The sequence below is a fragment of the Salvelinus sp. IW2-2015 genome, linkage group LG8 (assembly GCF_002910315.2).
Source record: "Salvelinus sp. IW2-2015 linkage group LG8, ASM291031v2, whole genome shotgun sequence".
NCBI lineage: Eukaryota > Metazoa > Chordata > Actinopteri > Salmoniformes > Salmonidae > Salvelinus > Salvelinus sp. IW2-2015.
Genome location: NC_036848.1, coordinates 33,503,206 through 33,522,584, shown reverse-complemented (window position 1 = coordinate 33,522,584; position 19,379 = coordinate 33,503,206). Strand labels below are relative to the sequence as shown.

Genomic DNA, 19,379 nt, shown 5'->3' with positions numbered 1-19,379 from the left:
GATTATGAGGAAAAACATTAAGATCCACAACATTTATTCCATGGGACAAAACTAGGTCCAGAGTATGACTGTGACAGTGAGTAGGTCCAGAGACATGTTGGACAAAACCCACTGAGTCGATGATGGCTCCGAAAGCCTTTTGGAGTGGGTCTGTGGACTTTTCCATGTGAATATTAAAGTCACCAAAAATGTGAATATTATCTGCTATGACTACAAGGTCCGATACGAATTCAGGGAACTCAGTGAGGAACGCTGTATATGGCCCAGGAGGCCAGTAAACAGTAGCTATAAAAAGTGATTGAGTAGGCTGCATAGATTTCATGACTAGAAGCTCAAAAGACGAAAACGTCGTTTTTTTTGGTAAATTGACATTTGCTATCGTAAATGTGTTACGAATCCCGCCGAGGATGGTGCCTCTTCCCGTTCGGGCGGCGCTCGGCGGTCGTCGTCTCCGGTCTACTAGCTGCCACCGATCCCCTTGTCTGTTTTCTGTTGAGTTTGTCTAATTTGTCTATTTGTATCACCTGTTTTGTGTTTAGGGTAGGGGGTTATTTAAACCCAGTTGGCCCGCCGACTTTTGTGCGGGCTTGTTATTCTGTTTGTTGTGGTGGTGTTTTCGTACTGTAATTTTGTCCTAGTTATTGTGGACTGGTTATTGACGCGCCCTTTTGTTGTGTGGCGTAGGCGTCTTATATATATTTCTGTTCGGATTATTAAATACAAATCCACTTGCACGAAACAACCTGCTCTCTGCGCTTGACTCCTTCACTCACCACTGGATACGTGACAAAATGTTAGCAACACCTCCGCCTTTGTGGAATGCACAGGGGATGTGGTCACGAGTGTAACCAGGAGGTGAGGCCTCATTTAACACAGTAAATTCATCAGGCTTAAGCCATGTTTCAGTCAGGCCAATSACATCAAGATTATGATCAGTGATTAGTTCATTGATTATAACTGCCTTTGAAGTGAGGGATCTAACATTAAGTAGCCCTATTTTGAGATGTGAGGTATCACGATCTCTTTCAATAATGGCAGGAATGGAGGAGGTCTTTATTCTAGTGAGATTGCTAAGGCGAACACCGCCATGTTTAGTTTTGCCCAACCTAGGTCGAGGCACTGACACGGTCTCAATGGGGATAGCTGAGCTGACTACACTGACTGTGCTAGTGGCAGACTCCACTAAGCTGGCAGGCTGGCTAACAGCCTGCTGCCTGGCCTGCACCCTATTTCATTGTGGAGCTAGAGGAGTTAGAGCCCTGTCTATGTTGGTAGATAAGATGAGAGCACCACTCCAGCTAGGATGGAGTCCGTCACTCCTCAGCAGGCCAGGCTTGGTCCTGTTTGTGGGTGAGTCCCAGAAAGAGGGCCAATTGTCTACAAATTCTATATTTTGGGAGGGGCAGAAAACAGTTTTCAACCAGCGATTGAGTTGTGAGACTCTGCTGTAGAGCTCATCACTCCCCCTAACTGGGAGGGGGCCAGAGACAATTACTCGATGCCGACATCTTTCTAGCTGATTTACACGCTGAAGCTATGTTGCGCTTGGTGACCTCTGACTGTTTCATCCTAACATTGTTGGTGCCGACGTGGATAACAATCTCTCTATACCCTCTACACTCACCAGTTTTAGCTTTAGCCAGCACCATCTTCAGATTAGCCTTAACGTCGGTAGCCCTGCCCCCTGGTAAACAGTGTATGATCGCTGGATGATTCTTTTTAAGTCTAATACTGCTGGTAATGAAGTCGCCAATGACTAGGGTTTTCAATTTGTCAGAGCTAATGGTGGGAAGCTTCGGAGTCTCAGACCCCGTAACGGGAGGAGTAGAGACAAGAGAAGGCTCGGCCTCAGACTCCGACTCGCTGCTTAATGGGGAAAACCGGTTGAAAGTTTCTGTCGGCTGAATGAGCGACACCGGTTGAGCATTCCTACAGCATTTCCCTCCAAAAGCCATGAGAACGTTGTCTGGCTGCGGGGAACGTGCGATGGGATTTATACTAACGTTACTATCTGTACTTACTGGTGGCACTGACGCTGTTTCATCCTTTCCTACACTGAAATTACCCTTGCCTAACGATTAAGAGGTTAAACTGTTCTTTGTGAACAACAAAACGTTAACTGCCGACACTGGGCAGAGGTGCAAAGTAGCCTACCTATCGGCAGTCAGATTTCTCAGTGCGTCTGACCCATAAAACTAAAAACTAGAACAAAGTTAAAGTACTACCCCCTACAAACGTCAGTTTATTTCCTACTCAGGTCTCTTCAAACCATAATAAAAACACTGAACATGTGTATTGCATACAGAGTATTCTCAGAACCTCACATGGCCAGACAACTATTGATGACAGAGTGGAAAATCAGTGGGGAATCCATCCTTCGTACTAAAACAGGTGTGTGTGTGTGTGTGTGTGTAATAAAAACACTACTTGTGATATCCAGGGTTTGCTCTGCCCGCCATGGCCTTTTTTCCCCCCACACACCATCTCTATCACGGGGGCTGCAAAAAAAGCTCTGTCCTCACCAGCCAGAAAATGTTAATCACTCACTCCCCTGAATTTCCCCTGGCTGTGTGTCCTGCAAGGCTAAGCAGAGCACTTCAGCGAGTCCTGCCCATCCACTGCGGACTAGGGAGTTTTTGCTGAACAGTCACCATCCTAAGTGTTGAAGTTTTTTTTCTCAAGTTACCTTTGTCCAAACAAAAAAAACAGTTCAGTGTAAACTTTAAACAACTAAAACCAGATATAAAGTATGTAGATAAGATAATGGACACAACCACACAACCAAAAAAAAGTCTTAAACAACTCAAAATAATTTGAGATTTGAGATTTTTCAAAGTAGCCACCCTTTGCCTTGTTGACAGCTTTGCACACTCTTGGCATTCTCTCAACCAGCTTCACCTAGAATACTTTTCCAACAGTGTTGAAGGAGTTCCTACATATGCTGAGCCACTTGTTGGCTGCTTTTCCTTCACTCTGTGGTCCAACTCATCCCAAACCATCTCAATTGGGTTGATGTTGGGTGATTGTGGAGGCCAGGTCATCTGATGCAGCACTCCATCACTCTCCTTCTTGGTCAAATAGCCCTTACACAGCCTGGGAGGTGGTCCTGTTGAAAAACAAATGATAGTCCTTCTAAGCATAAAACAGATGGGATGGTATATCGCTGCAGAATGCTGAGGTAGCCGTGCTGGTTAAGTGTGCCTTGAATTCTAAATAAATCACAAGGTCACCAGCAAAGCAGTCCCTCACCATCACACCTCCTCCTCCATGCTTCATGGTGGGAACCACACATGCGGAGATCATATGTTCACCTACTCTGCGTCTCACAAAGAGACGGCAGTTGGAACCAAAAATCTCAAATTTGGACTCATCAGACCAAAGGACAGATTTCCACCGGTCTAATGTTCATTGCTCGTGTTTCTTGGCCCAAGCAAGTCTCTTCTTACTGGTGTCCTTTAGTAGTGTTTTTTTGCAGAAATTCGACCATGAAGGCCTGATTCACGCAGTCTCCTCTTAACAGTTGATGTTGAGATGGGTCTGTTACTTGAACTCTGTGAAGCATTTATTTGGGCTGCAATCTGAGGTGCAGTTAACTCTAATGAACTTATCCTTTCCGGATTGACTGACCTTCATGTCTTAAAGTAATGATGGACTGTTGTTTCTCTTTGCTTATTTGAGCTGTTCTTGCCATAATATCGACTTGGTCTTATACCAAATAGGGCCATCTTCTGTATACCACCCCTACCTTGTCACAATGCAACTGATTGGCCTGAAACGCATTAAGAAGGAAAGAAAAGGCACACCTGTTAATTGAAATGCATTCCAGGTGACTACCTCCTGAATCTGCTTGAGAGAATGCCAAGAGTGTGCAAAGCTGTCAAGGCAAAGGGTGGCTACTTTAAAGAATCTCAAATATAAAATATATTTTGATTTGTTTAACACTTTTTTTGGTTACTACATGATTCCATGTGTTATTACATAGTTTTGATGTCTTCACTATTATTATACAACGTAGAAAATAGTAAAAATTAAGAAAAACCCTGGAATGAGTAGGTGTGTCCAAACGTTTGACTGGTACTGTACATCTAACAAAGACTTGATTTTTACCCAAAAAATTACATAAAACCGTGTGTTTCCAGCTGTGAGTCTTTGTCTAAGAACTTTCCACAGCTGGATTGTTTAAAATTTGCCCATTATTATTTTCAAAACTCTTCTAGCTCTGTCACATTGGTTGTTGATTATTGCTAAACAACCATTTTCAGGTCTTCCTATAGATTTAAGTATATTTAAGTCAAAACTGTAACTCTGCCACTCAGGAACATTCACTGTCTCCTTTGTAAGCAACTCCAGTGTAGATTTAGCCTTGTGTTTAACGTTATTGTCCTGCTGAAAATGTGAATTAATCTCCCTGTGTCTGGTGGAAAGCAGACTGAACCAGGTTTTCCTCTACGATTTTGCATTTGCATTCCATACCCATGACATGATGCATACCCATAACATGATGCAGCCACCACTATGCTTGAAAATATGGAGAGTGGTACTCAGTAATGTGTCGTATTTACCCCAAACATAACCCTTTGTATTCAGGCCAAAAAGTGAATTGCTTTGCCACATTTTTTGCAGTATTACTTTAGTGCCTCGTTGCAAACAGGATGCATGTTTTGGAATATTTATATTTTGTACAGGCTTCCTTCTTTTCATTTTGTCAATTAGGTTAGTATTGTGGAGTAACTACAATGTTGTTGGTCCATCATCAGTTCTCCTATCACAGCCATTAAACTCTGTAACTGTTTTGAAGTCACCATGTCCTGGTGAAATCCCTGAGCGGTTTACTTCCCATCCGGCAACAGAGTTGGGAAAGAAGCCTGTATCTTTGTACAAACTCTGTGTATTGATACACCATCCAAAGTGTAATTAATAACTTCACCATGCTCAAAAGGGATATTCAATGTCTTTTTTTCTCTTCGCTTTGGAAAACCTGCCTGGTCTTTTCTGAAAACATAATTCCACTTTGACATTAAAAATGGGTATTGTGTGGAGGCCAGTGACAAACTATTTTTAATTCAGGCTGTAACACAACAAAATGTGGAAAAAGTCAGTGGATGTGAATACTTTCTGAATGTGTAATAAGCAACTGCTTTGTACGAATGAAGTAGGAATACAATCAGAAGACCAAGAAAACAACGCGATATGACACGTTGGCTTTAGATGTACATTTTAACCCTCCTCTCTATTCACATTCAATGGAAATAGGCCTATGTGCATTCAAAGCATTTGCCTCTAGCCACCCAACAGGTGAAATTTACTCACTTGGCTCCAATCATTTTTGGAGGAAAAAGTCAGACTACAGAGTCCACAAAGAGACAGCACGTTACTTTAGAGAGTGAGTCATTTTCTCCTCGAAATGTGATGAGAAGTTTCCACTGTGGTGTCTATTAGAGCAGCACATTTGATTTCACAGCAGCTTCTGGTGACTCAACTCAATCTAATAGCCATTAGACATACTAAGATCATTGAGACAGGAGCAATAGACCATTTTGCGGCAATTGAAAAACTCAGCTTTTCACCAAGAAACTGCCCTCTTCAATTACCCTCATACCTGACTTGTGACCTCTTTTACTCACGAAAGACAACGTGGGCCATTCCTCTAAATTTGGCCACAGCAGCACCTCATTGCCGTCAGACAGCCACACGAGTCGGCTTTAGTAAAGCCACGTCGAAGGAGAGGCGGCAGGAAAGGATTAGAACAGGGGACATGGGTTTGTACGGTCTAGGTCTGGTGACCAGCTGGCATCATTTATCGCTTGATGATAACTTCATTCCCCACTGATCTGATAACACCACCGCAACCACGCTGGAGCGAGAAGAACCATAGCTCAGGCCAAAAGGTTGTTGACTGGTTTGGACCAAAACCCTGGCTTTAAAGAACTTGAATATGAGACAGATGTAGAGGATCTAAACCCATTAACACTTCGGAACAGATAGGCTAATACCTATAAATAATTATTGACAATGTTCTTCGCAGAGAAGATATTAAAGAAGAGAAGTGGCGCAGCCGTAAAAATCATTATGCAACTTCACAAGGTCTACAAATGATCTGCTCTCTCTGATACAGTACATTACTAACGTTAGGATTGGGAATGAAGTATGCTGTGAGATAACAAGTTGCCTATCTCTGCAGTGGCCTTTCCAGTTGAACGGTGGAGGACCATTGCATACTTTTCAGACAGCTGCCAGTGGAAAGCTGCCAGTGCACTTCACACAGGCATTTCTTTGTAAGCGAACAACTGAACGTTTGACTTCGGGACACACTTTTTTTTTTACCGCATTTTTGTTTGTTTTGTTATTTTTTTGTTGGGGGGAGATTATCCATTTCACATTATACGTTTATAAAACATGTACCAGTAGGCTGCCACTCAAAATAAATTAAAAACAGTGAGAAATACAGTTTAATTGGTAGTAAATTCAATATATAAAAAAAGAAAATGGGCCTGCACCCCCAACCTCCCGTCCCCACCCAGCCAAAATGTCTTTATCCAGAAAACCTCCCTGGTCTTTGTGGTTGAATCTATGTTTGAAATTCACTGCTCGACTTAGAGATAATTGTACGCGTGGGGTACAGAGATGAGTTAGTCATTCAAATATCACATTAAACACTATTATTGCATACAGAGTGAGTCCATGCAACTTATTATATGACTTGTTAAGCACATTTTTACTCCTGAAGTTATTTAGGCTTGCCATAACAAAGGGGTTGAAGACTTATTGACTCAAGACACTTCAGCTTTTAATTTTGTATTAATATCTAAACATTTCAAAAAACATAATTTCACTGACATTATGGGGTATTGTGTGTAGGCCAGTGACAAAAATCTCAACTTCATCCATTTTAAATTCAGTCGGTAACACAATAAAATGTGGAAAAAGGGGTGTGAATACCTTCTGAAGGCACTGTAAAGTACATATACTGTATATTGTTTGTATGTATGTGTTGGGCTTTATGAATTGTTTATTTGTATGTGTTGGGCTTAACTGATCTGCTTTACAGAGTTAAGTATATTTGTCCATGCCTCAATTGTTCGAAAAATTCTAACGTTAAAACTTCTAATAGTAACTGTATCCACTGGCGAATTGGGAGAGTGAGATGATTGCTATCTAAGAGACATAGTTTTTTTGCGGCAGTGCTGCCTGTCAGTAATAGTCTCTGATTGAGAGATTCAAGGATTCAAGAGCTATCATAATTAACGTAATAGATGCAAAGCATTGAATATTTGCATACATGCACATACATGCAATTTCATAATTTTGCCCCAGAAGCAGTTAACTGAAGGTCACTCACACATCATATGGAGGAATGTGCCTACCTGATTTAGGGGACACAGTGAACAGTTGGGAGTTAGGGCCAATTTCATCGTAAAATGTTTTCTTGGTATAAAATATAGTGTCACGTCCTGACCATAGAGAGCCTTTATTTTCTATGGTGGTGTAGGTCAGGGCGTGACTGGGGGTGTTAGTCTAGTTTATTATTTCTATGTGGGTGTTCTAGTTTTCATGTTTCTAGTTTTCATGTTTCTATGTTGGTGATTTGTGTGATTCTCAATTAGAGGCAGCTGGTCATCGTTGTCTCTAATTGGGGATCATATTTAAGTAGTGTTTGTTCCCACCTGTGTTTGTGGGATATTGTATTTTGAGTAAGTGTATGTAGCACCGGTTCTTTGTTCATTTATTGTTTTTGTTAAGTGTCACTATTAAATAATTATGTGGAACTTTAATCACGCTGCGCCTTGGTCCGTTTCTACAAACGATCGTGACATATAGTCTGAACAAACTTCAAATGTATAAATTGATGGATTGCATTTCAGTATGCCAAGGTCATATTTTTCCATACTCTGTTCCAGTTAAAGGGTTGTTCAGATTCAATTCGATCTGTGGACCACACCTTTTTAATGGCTAGCTTAGCATATGACCTTTCCAAAAGTTGTTTATATATTATAGAGATTAGTTCAAACTTGTCTCAGTTTTGACCCCTGGTTTCAGGCCACAAATGAGCCATGACATTATTGCAATACAAATGGGTGAATTCAAACTTCTCTTAATTTCTTCAACAAACCGTGGTGCTTTAGGCACTACTGTTGCACAGATGGAAATTAAAACAATGACTCAACTGGACCAATATCAACTTATTTCCATCCACTTTACAAATTCATTTGTTTTGTGGTTCAACCAGGACAGCTCCTGGTAGTGTGATTCATATGGGTAACTACCAACAGACACGAACCGTGTGTTTCAGGAATTCTCTCAGTCCATTCCCCCTATTTGCACTAACCAGTGCTTCATCAGCAACAAAAGCAGTTAAATATCAGCTAGATGAGCCAGGACAAAACTTAACGATTGCAAAATCTAAAGGCCAAAAGTGTGACCTCTATCTTAAACAGCCAAGCTAATTTATCAGTGCTCATTTGGTCATGACAAACAATCTTGATGCCTACAACACAGCAGTGTGTGCTTTGGCCTTTGACTGACTGTGAAATTAAATTCAATGAATGCATGAATCTCCATCTCAAACCACATCCATCTGAAAGACAAACCAGCCTGTGGTGGATGAGAGAGTTGAGGAAATGAAACATATCAAGCTTATTTGGTTACATTTACTGTAGGCTAAATTGTGAAAAAGATCGGGTCATTTTCAGCCAATGGAAGGAATTAAGACTATTACTGATGTCAGTGAAAGCCATACACAGCTACAATCAAATCCAACCCTCATCACTGTGTATACATTTCAAAGCATAGTAGCCTACCTACCAAACAAAGGCATTGCCTTTCAGCCAGTCTCTTAGTAGGCATTATCATTGAGAAAAACTAATTGCACAACAGCCACAGGTAATGAGAAACTCCTTCGCCCATGAGTGCAGTCTACTCAATCCAACACAGGGATAAATGACCACAATTTATAACCTCTCTCTCAAAAGTGGCACTGAGGTTTTCCTAATGAGGCCCGTGAATAATGCAGGAACACAACGGGAACTTCTGCCAGACACAGACACCACCTCTATTTACAGTTAGTCTGTACCCAACCAGGGACATTGAGTTCAACCTTCACTGTCATGCAGGTCTTGTGTTTATCCATCAGTCAAACCTAAGAGACCCAATGGTAAGTGTTATTGGCACAATTAGAAATACAATAGGCCGTTTACATATGCAGGTATCATTTACCCATTCAAACTGGGATTAACCACTAAGAGAAAGAAAAAATATATATGGTTAGGCCTAAACCTACCAAGTACAGGACAACAGCCTACCTGGCCTACCGATGCTGTGTCCATTTGAACAACGTCCAAGGTAAMATTTTCCATCCAAATTGTCAGACCCTGGTGGCTTGTCATTGTTGATAGACAACAATTWTTTTTTTGCCTCTTCCACACTAACTTTAAGATGTAAAATTACATAAAAGGACTTAAATCATGGATATTAATTGTTCACCAATTCCCATATGCTGTAGAATAGGCCATAAATATTTCTACTCTAGGCAGTTAAAAGCTTTTTCTTAAAAACAAGTTTTGAAAAAAAAAAAAAGGCAATGCAAGTAATGTATATCTAGGGCTACACCATACAGCTTTACTATTAAATAATATATATCTCATGTGATATGCATATCATTGCATGATTCATTCTTTATAAACAAGAACAATAAAGAAGTGCAATCTTCCATTAGAATTTTTCACTGCACCTGTGCAATTTATCTCTGGAGATGGACACAGCTGCACCGGGGATTTTTTTGCCTAGAAAATGAAGGTAAAGAGTGGTCCTCTCTATCAAGAACACCTGGGAGAATTCTAATGGGCTATGAATAGCCACAGGCTCCTGCATAATGCTAGCATTTTCAAATAGACAGTAAATGTACTTAAACATTATACCATCTATTAACGAAGCCGTCTGCACGCAATACAGATTTGGAAACATTTGGAATTTAGCTTGCAACTGAGCAAACAGACCAAGAAATCGCGTGTGTGGCGTCTGATAGGAAAGTCCTTGCCTCCAAAAGATGGAATGTGCCAGGCACCTGAAATTCCTTCAGCAATTTCACTAATGCAAAGCCCTTTTGTCATTTTCTTACTGCTCTGCTGATGAATAGCTACGGAACTATACAATCCTGGAATTTCGCAAATCTCGGGATATAAAAGAAAATATGTGTCTCATGCTCAGGCACATAAAAAGCAGTGATAAACCTTTATTGTATTCGCCCTCTGGTGGGGAGAAGTGATTTTTCTGATAGACCCAGTGGATTCAACATCATTTGGTTTCTATCTACGTTTGGGATATTTGATTGATTTTGATATCCCACAGCCCTGAACACGGTTTGTTTTATTATCTTGATTTCTGTCCAATTTCTACACCGATTATAACTAAGTCATGCAGTTTAGTGTGGGTCCCTTGCCACACGAAAACGCAGGGATATAATACGGTTGGCCGGCTGGTGGAGCTCCATTTTTATTGTTGTTGCCAAGTTCAAAGTTCGCAGCGAAACAACAAACAAAGCAGACGGCAATGTACTAGCTAACTTAGTTTAGTAGTTTGTAAGTATCAATTATTACTACCTCAACTAATTTTGACGAAATGACATCTGCGTTATCTAAACAAACGTTGTTGTTCACGACATTTAGTCTAGCTTTGACCCGGTTTTCATACTGCTCAGTTGCAAATGCTAACGTTAATTCAAGCATACCTGCGATTGCAAATTATTTCGGAACGAAAGGCAGATATGAGGAAATAAACCCTTATCTCATTAATGACATCCTCTCGGTAAACAAATCCCTTCTAAAACCGGGATGTACCGATTGCACTGCTATTCATGTGACCGCCATAATTCGGCATGGAACACGATATCCAACGACCAAAAATATCAAAAGGATGCAACGGCTTTACGACCTTGTTCTAAACGACGCTATGAACACCGATAAATGGCTGACTGAAATAAAAACCAAGTGGGAAATGTGGTACACTGAAGACATGGATGGGAAGCTTGTGGAAAAGGGGAGAGATGACCATCGACATCTGGCTGTCAGGTTGGCAACATTCTTTCCATCTTTGATGTCAGAGGAAAACCTCAGGAGCCATCGTATCCGTTTCATCACTAGCTCCAAACACAGATGCGTGGACAGCATTGTCGCTTTCCAAGAAGGCCTACGCAACCTTTGGAAAGTAACAGGTGAGTTTGTAGAGTAAAGCTAGTTTAGTCGTTTTCCTATTCTCTGAATTATAAATAGGCCTGGTGGTATCACACGCAGTCACTCACACTGATCACCAGTGCTTTTTTTTCTCTCCTCCCTCTCCCAGAAAGACGGTAATGTAAAAGCGCGGTGATCATTCAGCGTATTCATCCTATCCTGCCACACTGATTCTAAATCTAATTGTATTGGTCACATACACATATTTAGCAGACGTAATTACGGATGCTTCTGAGAAATAATACACACACAAAAACCAAATACTTAAAAGTTGCTTAGGAGCTAGAAGCAAAGTTGTCCCGTCTGTCAGCGCCATAGACATGAGCTGTGTTCGAAAACTACTATTTGTGACGTACATTTAGTATGTTGTATGCTTATTGGTCATTTAAGTAATAATGCCCGAGAAGCCGGTGTTTGGTGGATATATTGGCAAAGGTGTTGTTAGGCCCCTGTAAATGTTAGTCTAAAAGAAATGTGAGAATATCTAGATGCTTTTTATAGTTTATAAATTTCCTGGCTGGGTTGATGAGGCAGATGTAACAGAGTAAATAGGCATTTTATGTCATAGCAGGTGGTAACTTGTGGAATAGACACCGTCTGGAATCCGGTTTTAACCAATCAGCATTCAGGATTAGACCCACCCATTGTATAAAGTTAGTATGCCAAAAGTTCCTGGATGTCTTACTACAGTCGCCAAAATTCGAAGTATACAACAGTGGACACTTTCTGTGCTTTTAGGGCCCATAATGCAATTCTTCAGAAATGAGCATGGCTTCAAAACAATTTCAGATTTTAAGAAATGGTGGAAAATATGCAGCCGAAGTCTGACCATAGCGGATACAAATGTAAGTACAAAAAGTTCATTAGTTAAATTAGTTAACTAATTATGATAAATGTTAAGAAAATGTTGAGCAATGTAATAAAAAAAGTAAATACTTTTCAAATAAGTTACGTTACATGTGATGTTGGCTGACAATTTGTTTTGCTACGCTAGCCTTATGAACCGCATAGCATATCATTACAGCAGTTGCTTGTATGTATTGGTATGTTAGCTAGCTACCTAACGTTACTTGGCTACTAATAAATCGACAGTTTATTGACAGTTTATTAACTATATGCTATCTAACTACCCAACGTTTATGGACTTGATTATTCACGTCATGCTTAGCTAAGTGGTATAGTCGTTGTTTGTTCTCAATGGACATTGTTAAAGAAGTCGTAAGATGTCTAGCTAGTAATTTGTTATGCTAACATGCTGGCAAGAAGTTGCATAGCAACAGCATAAACTTCCAGTAGACAGGCGGAGCGTAAGTACACTTAACTGAAAGGATACCGTTCGTTTACAGTATACTCAAATTTACTTATACTGTATACTACATACTTAATGAGTATATTTGTATTTTTTTATTTCACCTTTATTTAACCAGGTGGGCAAGTTGAGAACAAGTTCTCATTTACAATTGCGACCTGGCCAAGATAAAGCAAAGCAGTTCGACACATACAACAACACAGAGTTACACATGGAGTAAAACAAACATACAGTCAATAATACAGTAGAAAAATAAGTCTATATACAATTGAGGTGAGATAAGGGAGGTAAAGGCAAAAAAAGGCCATGTTGGCGAAGTAAATACAATATAGCAAGTAAAACACTGGAATGGTAGATTTGCAGTGGAAGAATGTGCAAAGTAGAAATAATGGGGTGCAAAGGAGCAAAATAAATACAGTAGGGGAAGAGGTAGTTGTTTGGGCTAAATTATAGATGGGCTATGTACAGGTGCAGTGATCTGTGAGCTGCTCTGACAGCTGGTGCTTTAAAGCTATGGGGGAGATAAGTGTTTCCAGTTTCAAGAGATTTTTGTAGTTCGTTCCAGTCATTGGCAGCAGAGAACTGGAAGGAGAGGCGGCCAAAGGAGGAATTGGCTTTGGGGTGACCAGAGAAGACATACCTGCTGGAGCGCGTGCTACAGGGTGGGTGCTGCTATGTGGACCAGCGAGCTGAGATAAGGGGGGACTTTACCTAGCAGGGTCTTGTAGATGACCTGAGCCAGTGGGTTAGTATGAAGCGAGGGCCAGCCAATGAGAGCGTACAGGTCGCAGTGGTGGGTAGTATATGGGGCTTTGTTGACAAAACGGATGGCACTGTGATAGACTGCATCCAATTTATTGAGTAGGGTGTTGGAGGCTATTTTGTAAATGACATCGCCGAAGTCGAGGATCGGTAGGATGGTCAGTTTTACGAGGGTATGTTTGGCAGCATGAGTGAAGGATGCTTTGTTGCAAAATAGGAAGCCAATTCTAGATTTAACTTTGGATTGGAGATGTTTTATGTGAGTCTGGATGGAGAGTTTACAGTCTAACCAGACACCTAGGTATTTGTAGTTGTCCACATATTCTAAGTCAGAACCGTCCAGAGTAGTGATGCTGGACGGGCGGGCAGGTGCAGGCAGCGATCGGTTGAAGAGCATGCATTTAGTTTTACTCGTATTTAAGAGCAATTGGAGGCCACGGAAGGAGAGTTGTATGGCATTGAAGCTCGCCTGGAGGGTTGTTAACAGTGTCCAAAGAAGGGCCAGAAGTATACAGAATGGTGTCGTCTGCGTAGAGGTGGATCAGAAACTCACCAGCAGCAAGAGCGACATCATTGATGTATACAGAGAAGACAGTCAGCCCAAGAATTGAACCCTGTGGCACCCCCATAGAGACTGCCAGAGGCCCGGACAACAGGCCCTCCGATTTGACACACTGAACTCTATCAGAGAAGTAGTTGGTGAACCAGGCGAGGCAATCATTTGAGAAACCAAGGCTGTCGAGTCTGCCGATGAGGATGTGGTGATTGACAGAGTCGAAAGCCTTGGCCAGGTCAATGAATACGGCTGCACAGTATTGTTTCTTATCGATGGCGGTTAAGATATCGTTTATATACTACATATTATGTTAGTATGGGTATTCAAAAACAGCTCTGCTCTCTTATTTGTACATAGAGGTTATGGGGAGGGCCGGTAGGGTAAGTAACTGATCTTGACACAGGTCTTGGTAGTGGTGGTCAGCTAGTGAAGAGTTCCCTACTTAATCACGTCACGTAGCCTAGGCTAGTCTGAATTTGAAACGTGGGAAAGGCAAATAAAAAAAATTAATAAGAAAAGGTTAATCGAGTTTGAGGACATTTTTCAAGCCCAAAAATCTAGAGAAAGATGATGAATCGAACCCAGAACCAGCCAGAGGACTATCAGTGCTGGAGGAGAGGTGTGAGGGGCAATCTGTTCCTGATGGCAATGCCTTAGCTAGCAGCACTGCTAATCCTGCAGTGCATCCACTGACAAAGTGCTCGGAGCAGGTGCAATTTGTAGTTCAAGAATACGCAAACGTATAACCCCTTGCTTGTCATGCAGAATTCAAAGTTGGGCTGTACACCATGCAAAAAGGGTTGGGAGCTTGGTCCTAGAAACGACTAGAGGGATTAAACTAGCAAAAGAGTGGGTGGAATGTACCCGTAACATCCTCTGCCTCAGAAAAAGGTTTTTGAACATGCCCGACCCATGGTGCATTTAATGGTGGCAGCAAGCCTTGTAGACAAGGCTAAAGAGGACACCCAGGTGATAGTTAACACTCAAAGAAAAAATAGACACTACAGCCAGAGGAGTCTAAACGTCACAGCTCATGGCTTTGAGGAAGAAGTTGATTGTCAGTAGTTAAATGGACTTGACATGGGGAGAATCATTGTGGGAGGTTTTGAAAACTAAGGTAGGAAAAAATAATTCCTTTACAAACTTGTTCTGTGCTGTGAATTTAGTCTGAATGTGCTTAATTTTAACACAAAGGCAGGAGGCCTATATATTCTCATGTGTGTTCTGCTGTAGCCTACATTGATTTATTTTATTTGAAGTTATATTCCGATATTGTGATATTTGTTCTACTGCTACATTGATATCTTGAAAATGATATGAAATTCGGGTCGTGTAAGCCCCACAGCTGAGTATGTGTGCGTATGCATATGGCTGGTGTTCTACAGTGGCGTCAAAAAATGTTGCTGTACATTGATGTCTACAAAAGTAGGCTATAAGAAATTCGGACTTGTGTAAGCCCCGCAGCTATACTCAAGTATGTGGCCTTAAAATGCATTGAATTAATCAGCACCTTGGAGAGTGCTGTCCATTTCACCACCATATAACAGTAGCCTGCTATACATTTGCTCTGTCTGCCTCGCTGCGACATTGTGTTTGAAACCTTTTCTCTCAATGTAATCCGGTACCTCAGAGCCCCCCGCATAACTCCCCCCTCTCTCACACTCACTATGTGTTCCGGGACCTCCCGATTTACAAATGAAGCACTGCTGATCACCATTAGTACAGTCTGGTGGGGGTGAGATCAGCAACAATAATATACAATGTTTGGACTCTCTTTTTGTCTTGTTACAGAAGTTGGACCCAGCCACGAAATCAATGATGAGTTGATGAGATTCTTTGACCGGTGCAAAAAATTTGTTGACGATGTGGAGAACAACAGAACTGCCCTCGAAGAGGTCCACCGCTTCAAGGCCTCAGCAGAGATGAAAATAGTGCAGATGAAGATGGCTGACCAACTGCAAGTTCCATACAATCACATCACACCAGGTTTTTTAAAACATTTTTTTATTTCTCCTTTATTTCACCAGGTAGGCCAGTTGAGAACAAGTTCTCATTTACAACTGCGACCTGGCCAAGATAAAGCAAAGCAGTGCGACACAAACAACAGAGTTACACAAGGAATAAAGAAATGTACAGTCAATAACACAATAGAAAAAGTCTATATACAGTGTGTGCAAATGGCATAAGGAGGTAAGGCAATAAATAGGCCGTAATAGTGACGTAATTACAATTTAGCAAATTAACACTGGAGTGAAAGATGTGCAACAGGACTTGTTGCTTGGTTCCAAATCGTAGCCACTTTGTGTAGTTGAGGGAGTTCATCATGTTACGGCTGACACTTCCAATCCTCTTATGCCAGTTGAATTCATTCAATAATTCTCCCTTTTTCTCACCAGATCTGGTGGAGGCTGCATTCTTCCTGTGCTCATACGAGTTTGCCATCAAATCTTTGAACTCCCCCTGGTGCAACCTGTTTGATGAGACTGACGCCCAAGTATGTACACAGCGGGAGAGCTATTGCCTCTGCCTCCATAAACAATGAAGAACCCAGTTCAGTCATACAGTTCAAACCGGTCTTTCACAGTATCATTAACACAATCACCTGTGCCTTTTCAGGTGTTGGAGTACAAAAATGACCTGAAACAGTACTGGAAGAGGGGCTATGGTCATGACATCAACCGCAAGTCCAGTTGCACTCTTTTTCACGACCTGTTCAATCGCCTTGATAAGGCTGCTCATGAGATCAGGTGAGTCGGTTGTAAAGTTAGTCCACAGTCATTTTGACTACCGTGATCATATCATTTAAACACAAGTGCTTAAATAGGCCAATCATTGTTATCAAGCCACTCGCCTTGCTTGTTATTGAAAAACTATTGGGTCCCTGAGGGTATAGCCACCGCTTCCTCTCCCATTAGTTGTTACACCTGTTTTAAAAATGGGCTCTCTACAATGGGGAAAGTCATTGAAGTAAACTGCTACATGGCAATTGATTGTTTCTCCTTTGTTTTCCCCTCTGATGCATTTCACAGCACTTCCCTTAGTAGTTATACCATTGTAATAACATAGTAAGTGTGGCTGGTTATTATCACGATTTTTGAATTGTGGATTATGTCCCCTTTTTTTTCTGTTCAGGTTTGGGCATGTATCTGAGGCTGTGACCATTCAGGTGGGCCATGCCGAGACCCTCCTGCCCCTGTTGGCCCTCATGGGCTTTTTCAGAGACGAGACGCCCCTGACCGCTGACAACTTTGACCTGCAACATGGCCGCACCTTCCGCACCAGCCGCATCGTGCCTTACGCAGCCAACTTGGTCTTTGTGCTGTATGACTGCAGTGAAGGCCTCCGGCTGCAGTTCCTACTCAACGAGACACCTCTGAAATTCCCCGGTATAAACCACCAGGCTCCACTGTACAATACGGTCAGAGAGACCTACAGAGAGTTGCTGCACGGCTGCAATTTCGAGAAGGAGTGCGAGCCGTCCAGACCCAACAGAAACTGTGAGCTGTGAGCTTGGGGCGTGTGAAGGTGGAGGGCTCTTTCTATACAAGGGTTTGAAGACTCAAACGTCTGTGTCATGCAAGAGAGGGGGTTTTAAAGGTTTTGTCTGAACCAGTTCCTTTTTCTTTATGGTATCTTTTTAGAAGTAACAGGTTTTACAGATAGCTTTTACTGGGCCCCCTTTTTTTTCAGGCGTCACTTTAGCACAAGTTATCATGATGCTTGCTTTGTTTTCTAGGGTCATCCAGGGTCTTAATTGAATTCACTCTTTAGAGGAGGGAGAGCTTTATATTTATGCTATTTCACGGTTTCATATTGATTTATATTATATTGCAGATTTTCCATGTGCCTTTTTGTGTTTTCATACAGTATGCATTTTCCAAAAGAAGAAAGAAACAATGAGTAGAATATAATGTCTGCCACTGGATAGATGCAGTGGGTTGGGTTTCCTTGCTGAAAAACTCTTTGCAATTGTTTGTGTTACATTTTTTTGCTCTGTAATGAGTCATTTTGTGTGGTCTGATTTTATATTTGCACTCATTTATCAGAGACATTTACTCAAGTTTGCCTTTTTTAAATATGGACTCGAACATTATTGGACTGCATTGTGAACAAAATATACCTTTTGAACAATAAGCTTTTAATTTGGGGTTACCTTAGCTGAGTTACTTTATTTAATTATTTTCTACATTGTCATTTGATTTGTTTGTGAAATATTTCAGATTAAAGTAAATGCCTTGAGATTTTGACATATTTGCTTTTGTATCAAATGCAAATTGAGCAACCCATTTCAAAATCAGTAAATGATGTCATATGGTTCAAACGTTCCATGACAGTGGTTATTTGTAAATGCCATTCATGGGTTCTCTGATTACATGGTTTTCTTTCGATTTTGCAACGGATCAGCAAATTACCTATAGGAACTCCTTCCCCTTCATGCGATGCGATTGAGATTAATATTAAATATTGTAGCGACCCGCACAGACAGCGGTGTGTTATGTGGTAGGCTATTAGTGGGTTGTGTTGTACTTACCAGTGTTCGCGGGGTCCGACATGCCAATCAACCTGCTATCTGCCAATCACGGGGATGCCTGGAATGTTCTGATGCCGGGCATCCTGGTGGTTGGCGGAGTGGTGTGGAGGGGGGTTGGGCAGGGGGATGGAGCATTGGAAGTTAAGACCAGGTCTAGCCATTGTTCTCTCTCTTACGTCTGGGCTTCACAAGAGAAGGTCACAGTTGGCTTGTGGGGTATCTTTCGTTTATTTGGCGTGGGCTACGGCCAAACAGTAGCCTGTGTAAAGTTGGGTTAATAAACCGTCAATTCGTAAACTCAACCCTCTGTCTGGACAATTGTTCCTTTATGATCTAGTCAGGTCATTACAATATGTTTACTGTTACGCCACACCCTTACTGAACCCACGTGACCCGTCACTGCAAAAGGCAGTGTGACGTGACCTTCAGCCTTTTCTTCACTCGCACGTTTGTGTTTTACATTACGAGACTGCTATTAATAGTCTTTAGATTACTTTCGTACAGAATTACAGATTTTAACTACTCTGAGGTGCTGAAGTTTATTTGTTATCTAATCTACAATCTCCCCACGTCTCTCGTTATTGTGCCTGCCCATACTAGCTAACTTTTTTGCTTTTTGTCTAGCATTTCCATCCTTGTGTGTTGGCTAGCTAGTTAGCTTCGAGTATCCTATTACCTCAGAATTTCGCTCGTAGCTAGGTAAGTTAGCCATACATAGCAACCATAGCTAGTTAGCTTGTTGTACCTGTTGTTGGCGCTTGTAGACCCGCGATGTCGTGCCAGTCCCCTCTTGACTGCCACACCAGCCCGTTGATCCAGCATTACCACTCCCTCGCTTGGAGTATTGCTGTGATCAAGGAGCTCAGCAGTGATGTAGGCTACCGGTCCTTGCTTGACAAAGACAGTCCACGCTTGACTGCCAGTCAGATGGCTCCATATAAGTGGGAGTTTCGAACCCGGACCTTGATACATATTTAGGAGGGAGTCTCGACCCCA

The 19,379-nt window shown here is 41.6% G+C and overlaps 1 protein-coding gene across 1 annotated transcript; it reads left to right on the top strand.

The window, feature by feature from the left end:
• The first annotated feature begins 10,502 nt into the window (after positions 1-10,502).
• On the top strand, positions 10,503-17,925 carry LOC111967782 (multiple inositol polyphosphate phosphatase 1). Its single transcript, XM_023993129.2, has 5 exons — positions 10,503-11,206; positions 15,644-15,838; positions 16,249-16,346; positions 16,469-16,599; positions 16,985-17,925. The coding sequence occupies exons 1-5, from the start codon at positions 10,615-10,617 to the stop codon at positions 17,358-17,360; spliced, it is 1,392 nt and encodes a 463-aa protein (XP_023848897.1). The 5' UTR covers positions 10,503-10,614; the 3' UTR covers positions 17,361-17,925.
• The last annotated feature ends 1,454 nt before the right edge of the window (positions 17,926-19,379 follow it).